This window comes from Lipotes vexillifer, unplaced genomic scaffold, assembly GCF_000442215.2.
Source record: "Lipotes vexillifer unplaced genomic scaffold, Lipotes_vexillifer_v1.1 scaffold1201, whole genome shotgun sequence".
In the NCBI taxonomy this organism is placed as follows: Eukaryota; Metazoa; Chordata; class Mammalia; order Artiodactyla; family Lipotidae; genus Lipotes; species Lipotes vexillifer.
In genome coordinates, this window is record NW_006783542.1 from 1,774,355 (window position 1) to 1,780,605 (window position 6,251).

General features: G+C 63.9%; 1 protein-coding gene across 1 annotated transcript in view; it reads right to left on the reverse strand.

Annotated features, from left to right (window-relative positions):
* Positions 1–1,933: 1,933 nt before the first annotated feature.
* LMOD1 (leiomodin 1) overlaps positions 1,934–6,251 on the reverse strand; it is a 32,947-nt gene continuing 28,629 nt past the window's right edge. Inside the window, exons 2-3 of the mRNA XM_007456148.1 lie at positions 2,550–3,977; positions 1,934–1,960 (exon numbers count right to left, since the gene is read on the reverse strand). Of these exons, the coding sequence (XP_007456210.1) occupies positions 1,934–1,960; positions 2,550–3,977 (1,455 nt within the window). The remainder of the gene's footprint in view (positions 1,961–2,549; positions 3,978–6,251) is intronic.

A 6,251-nucleotide genomic window follows, 5' to 3' on the forward strand; every position in this document is an offset into this window, starting at 1 on the left:
CCAGGTCCAGCTGTCCACCCTCCGGGCTCGGAACGCTGCGCGGCAGAAGGCCCGGGGCCGCGGTGTCCGCCAGGTGGCGCTGCGCCCCCACCCCAGGCTCGGAGGGGATGACGTCATCGGCCTGCGGGGGCTACAGCGGAGCGGAGAGGGGGGAGGGGGAGGGGAGGGCGGTGCCCCTGGCGGCCCAGGAACAGCAGAAGCTGGTTTTCTGCCGGCCGATCTTGAGTTAAGTGTGTCACGCCCTAAAGCGACAGGTCCAGCTGGAGCTCTAGGATCTGGACCCTGGCGGGCGGGGTCGCTTAGGCCACCTGAGCCCTTTCACCTGCCCTTGTCGTTGCCGGGAGGGGGAGTCACCCGGAGCAGCTCAGGGCGGAGCTCGGGATCCTGATGAGCTGAGTGGTCGCGGCCCGTGTCACACTCTCTGCGCCAGGCTTTGCTCTGCGACGCGGAGGTGACGTCGGTCCGGCTCACAGAGCTGCGGGCTCGGCCCGCAGACTTGCTGCGCTTAGCTTGGTGGCGGCGGTGTGTCCCCCTCCGGCCCGGTCTTGGTTGGGTTTCTGGGGGACAGGCGCGTGGCTGGGGGGAGGGGGCAGGGTGCGCCCTGGGATCTGAGCTCTCTGCTTCCGGGACCAGGCTGCGCTCTGTTTCTGGCCAGACCTAGCTCAGGGGTCCCGGTTCGGCGCAGGGACGCCCCACCTCCGCCCTGCAGACGGCAAGCTGCAAGAAAGCCTACATCTGACCCACACCCAGGTGGCAGTTCCACAGCGACAGGGGTGCAGCTCCTTTAGCCGATCAAACCAGAGAGATGCCTTTGCTATATCGGGGATGGAGGGCGTGGGGCAGAGGGGGCACAGCGATGCGGGCACTGCTCCCCAGTGGCCTGGGGCTGCCGGGAGGAGATGGCTGGAGCCCGCGGTTAGGAAGAGTCGCGAAGGAGCATCCAGAACACGCCTAACGTAGTCACGTCCCAGCGCCCCCTGCGCTGCACTCTGCCTGCCGCACCGACGGCGGCTCTGCCCAGTGACCCCTGGGCCTGGACAGCCGGGTCAGCGGGAGCCCTCCGCTCTGTCTGAGTCTCCCTCACACTGCTTTCTGCGGATGGGAGCTTGTGTGTGGCAACCTGGGGAGGCATGGCAGGGAACCTGAGTTTCTGGAGCCCTCCAGGGAGCCCAGGTGAGTATCGGGACCCTCGGGACAGCACAGAGGTGAGCACAGCCAAGCACAGCTAAAGGCTCGTATATATTATCAAAATCTTATGGAAAAACAGATACACAGCTATTTATACAGCAGCAGGTGGGTGTGAGGAAATGTCTGCTTTGGCATCAAACCTTCAGGTCCAGCTGCTGTCTGTCCTCTTCTCATGTCTGGAGCCCACTTCCCCCCAGGCTCGCTGCCCCTGCCATGTCCTCTGATTAGCTGGGAGGGGCTTGGGGGTGTCCTCGGCCCCTCCTTCCTCTTCCCTGGGCCCTTGGCCCTCCAGTCTTCCAGGCTTGCCCCACACAGAGAGCCAGCAGCCCAGCGGCCTTGCCCCAAGGGCTCCTCAGAGGCCTGAATCCTGGCCCTAGCGGGGCAGTGGGGCCGGGCGGGCCACGTGGTCCCTGGGAGACGTTGTTCCTGGATCCTAGGACTTTGGCAGCTTGCCAGCCGCATGGGCCCCAGGCGTGCTGTCTTCTCGGTCACGTGCTGAAAGGACTCTTCTTGTCCGGAAACCTCAGCTCCAGGTATGAGACATTTGTGGAGAGCCTCAGAGACAAGAAAAGGAAAGCAAGGAGAGAAGGCATCCTTCCCGGAGCTGGCCCAGGCCTCCAGCTCTCCCATGGCAGGGCAGGGACGTCCAGGGCAGGTCAGCCGGCGTGGCGGGCGGGGTCTGTGCGGCCCTGGGAAGCGGGGCCTGGGCAGGCGTGGCGTCGCGGATGGCGCCTGCAGCCCCGTCCTACTGCAGCAGCTTGGGCACCTCCACCTGTCCGGGCAGAGCAGAGCCGGTTTAGAGGAGGGAACCCAGCGGGGGCCTCTGGAATCCCTCTCACTTCCTTTCCTGCTGGGCTCACAAAGAGATGAAGTGTGGACGGAGGGAGCCCTTCCCCTTTTCTGTGAAAACCGGATGCCATCGAATGACCCTGGAGTTACAGTCGAGGTTGTGCAGCGTCTCAGGAGTGACCGTGTAGGGGGTGGGGTCAGCCAGGCAGAGGACCGAGACTCTACCACCCAGGGGTGCCGAGCCTTAGAGAAGCAGGGTCTCCAGGGACGGAGTGCTTCCCAAAGACCTTTGGGCTAAACTGACCTGTAGGACTTGGCTGGTCCTGAGAGGGAATTAGGAAAACAGAGACCATCTGGGTTTGGGCAATGGGGGGAGGGAGGGAGGGTCTGAAGCTCCTCCGTTTCTGGGAGAAACGGGTCTCACTGCAGGGTGAGGGGCTAAAGGGGGCCCCTAGAGGAAGGCCTGACTCCCTCGCGGGCGAGGCGGGCCGGCCAGCCTGGGGCAGAGGGCGCTGGGGTGAGCCAGCCCCTCCCAGCCCCGCGCGGCGCTGCGGCTGAGCGCACCCACTCACCTTCTTGAGCTGCTTGACGTTGCTGGAGCGGATGGCGGCCAGCAGCTGGTCCCGGGAGTTCTCCTGGGCGGGGAGGACCTTGTCGCCCATCTTCCGCTGGGTGGCCGGCGAGAGCGAGTTCTTCAGTGTCTCCATGAGGAGCGGGGGGGCCAGGGGCGGCGGCGGCGGCGGGGGCGCGGCCGGGGCGCCCCCTTTCCCCGGCGAGGTCCTGGGAGCGGCCCTGGGGGACGGCTGCGGGGAGGGTCTGGGGGAGTCCCGGGCGGGGGCCCCGGCCCGGGGCACGTCCAGCAGCGCCTCGGCCCCGCCGGGCTCCCGCGCCTGCCGGCGCTCCTGCAGCCGCTTCTGCCGCTGCCGGTCCATGTTGCGGCTGAGCAGGTTGGTGACGGTCATGCGGGGCCCGGCCAGCTCGAAGTGGTAGCCCAGCTTGAGCAGCGTGGTGTTCTCCTTGAGCAGCTTGGCCATCTCCATCTCGGTCTTGCCGCCACAGATGTGGCGCTGATTGTGGAAGCGGAGCTCGGTCAGCGAGCTGTTCTGCAGGAGGGCCCGGAAGATGGCCAGGATGCCCTTGCCGGTGATGCGGTTGGAGTCCAGGTTCAGGCTGGTGATGGTCTTGTTGGCCCTCAGCATGACGGCGATGGCGAACGCCACGTGGTCATCCGCCCGCGTGTTGGCCAAGGCGAAGACCTTGACGGCCGTGTTGAACTCCAGCGCCTCTGCGAAGCGCACCAGGATCTCGGTGGTGATGCAGTCCGAGTTGTTCACGTTGAGCTCGGTCACCTCCGGGTCGTTGCTCTTCACCCGCTCCAGGGGCTCGTCAAAGACGCTGGGGGCCGCCTCCTCCTCAGCCTGGGCGGGCCCGTCGGCGGGGGCTCCAGGGGCTGATCTCTCTGGCGCTGGGCGCTCGGGCTCTTCGCGGGGGGCCTCTGCACGGCGGGGCTCCTCCTTTCTGGCCCTCTCGTCCTCCGGCCGGGCACCCCCGTCCCTGCTCCCTCTCTCCACCTCGTGGCCCTCCGGCCGGGCGTCCGTGCCCTTCCCCTGCCCCTTCGCCTTCTCGGGCCCCCCTCTCTGGCTCGCTTCCTTCCTCCCCTCTCCCTTCTTCCCCTTGTCTCCGCTCGCACTGCCCCGCCGCTCCTCGTCCTTCCTGGGGGCTGCCGTCCCCTCCTGCGCCCGCCCCTCCCTCCCGGCCTCCTTCTTGTCCACCGCGGCCCTGACCCGGCCCTTCTCGAGGCCCCTGACGAGCTTCTCTTCCTCGGGCCTCTCTGAGCCTTTGCACTCAGCTTCGTCCTTGTCTCTTGAGAAGCTTTTCTTCAAACCGCCCCTCTTTGGCTCCTTGCCCAGGCCTGAGTCCCGTCTGGGGCCCGGGGGCTTTTTGCTGGCATCTCTGCCCCTTTCCTCTCCCTTCTTGGCGTCTGTCTTGGCCTCCACTTGCTTGCCCTCCTGAGAATTCAGGAAAGAAAAATAAACATGACGAGCTGGCTACGGAGGCAGAGGAACGAGCCCGGGGGCAGCGTGGGGGCCACTCACGTAGCCGCCTGGAGCCTCCGGACAGCCTCCGTTGAGGACGCCGTGCGGGGGCCTGGGGTCACGTGCAGAGACTGAGCTGACGTTGGACTCCCAGAACGTCAGGGTCGTGAGGCCCCAAAGGGAATTCCTAGGTGGCTGTGGCCCTTCCTCCCCAGGGGATCTCAGACCCTGAAGTGCCCCCCTCTGTCGTGGGCGACTGGGAAGGTGGGCCCTGCTGAGCCTTGCTGGAGCATCCCTAGAACTGGTCGTGTCTTTGTTTGTTTAAAATTTTAGAATTTTTTGTCCGTATTGCTTTCTCTGCGTTAAATTTGAGTTTTTACAGTATTCGTTAAAATATTAGTTGTCTTGATCTCTGGGCTGTTGAGCTCCCCTTGCTTCCTGTGCTCCTGGCGGGAGCCTCAGGGCCTTGCCCTGGCTCCCAGCAGTAGGTCAGTGATTCTCAGATCCTGGGATTTTACAGCCGAGACCTTTTCAGAGGAAAAAAAGGTTGGAGGGACCAACAAAGGACTGCTTATGTTTTATTTTATCAGTTAGGAGTATTCGTAAATTCTGTCCACCATCCTCATCTCACTGAAATAGGAAGGAGCCAACGATAAAGAAGGAAGGTAGACGTAACAGAATAAAGGACATACCTTTGCATCAAATATATGTGGCTTTTTGAAAAGTCCACATTAATTCGCTTTTTTAAATTTTTTTTGCGGTACGCGGGCCTCTCGCTGTTGTGGCCTCTCCCGTTGCGGAGCACAGGCTCCGGACGCGCAGGCCCAGCGGCCATGGCTCACGGTCCCAGCCGCTCCGCGGCATGCGGGATCTTCCCGGACCGGGGCACGAACCCACATCCCCTGCATCGGCAGGCGGACTCTCAACCACTGCGCCACCAGGGAAGCTCTAATTCCCTTCTTTTTTAGTAAGCACTTTGCTAAGGCTCAGCCCTCTCTGTGAGGAGCCCGGGACCCGCCAGGTCAGCTGACCTTGGGAGAGCTGGACCCATGCTGCAGCGGCGGGGGCTGTGGCCAGGATGCTGCGTTGGGCTAGAGGCTGGAGCGTGAAGCCTGCACCTTATTCTGAGAGCCACGGGAGCAGCTGAAGTGCCTAAGATGAGATATTAGATTTAACCCTGTCCAGCTGTGATAGACCCCAGGGCAGCCGGGCCCCAGGGACGCCCCGATGTCCTTCTGAAGGTTCTTAACAGGAGGAGGCTGTGGCCCGAGTGGTAGGAGGTGTTCTGTCTCTCAGGAGCCAGGTGGCTGTGGGGACAGAAGCCCACTCGGCCTACGTGGCCCTTCCTCACATGTGTCCTGGAGGAAGTGGGGTGCCGGTTGGCCCTATGGAAACAGTGTGCACCTGGACCACAAACACATGCCCTTGGGGACCAGCCCCAGGGTTCATTTAGCTCCGCTGCCAGAATCCCATCAGGCAGCACGGGGCCTGGTGAGCCAGGGCCTTTCAAGGCACCACTTGCCCCTCCTGCCTCGCAGGCCCAGGTTGGGGCTCGTGGGGCACAGAGCCCTCTCCCACTCACTCCAGCTCCCAGAACTGAGGTGACCCTTCAGAGCACCTTCCAGGGCTGGGCCAGGACGGGTGGCGACCGTGCCTTGATTCGAAAGGGAGAGAGGAACTTGCAGATACGAGGCCAGTGAGGGGCCTGGTGGCTCAGCCCTTTTAGAACATTTGTAAGAACCCACCCACCATCTGGCCAGGGAGCCCCTCTGCCCCCGGGTTCAGAGTGGTTCCATCACAGATGCCGTCCCCTCGAGGAGCTGTGGGTGAGCTGGGGGCTGTGGCCCACCCCCCAGACGGAGGTCAGGTCCCCGGCTGTGCCCACGGCACACGGTCCCGCTGCTCTCTGCAGAGTTCCCATGCCGCTCGCTGGGCCTGGCTTGGGGGGAAACTGGGGCTCCAGAGGGATGATAACTTAGCCAGCTTCAGCCAGCGTTCCCGAGAACCCGACTTCAGACCTGTCTCACTGGCGCCCCCGTGGGGCGGGGGGGGGGAATGGGCAAAGGCACCACCCCCTGCTGCCCGCAGAACCTGCACGGCCCGCACCCCATCCTCTCAGGACTGTTTTCCAACATCCTAGCCCTCTCTCTGCCCCCGCATTGTCTTCACCGGGATTCTACCCCGACCTCACGCGCTCCCCGCACCGGCTCCTAGTGGGCTGGGATCGGCCACGTGTCT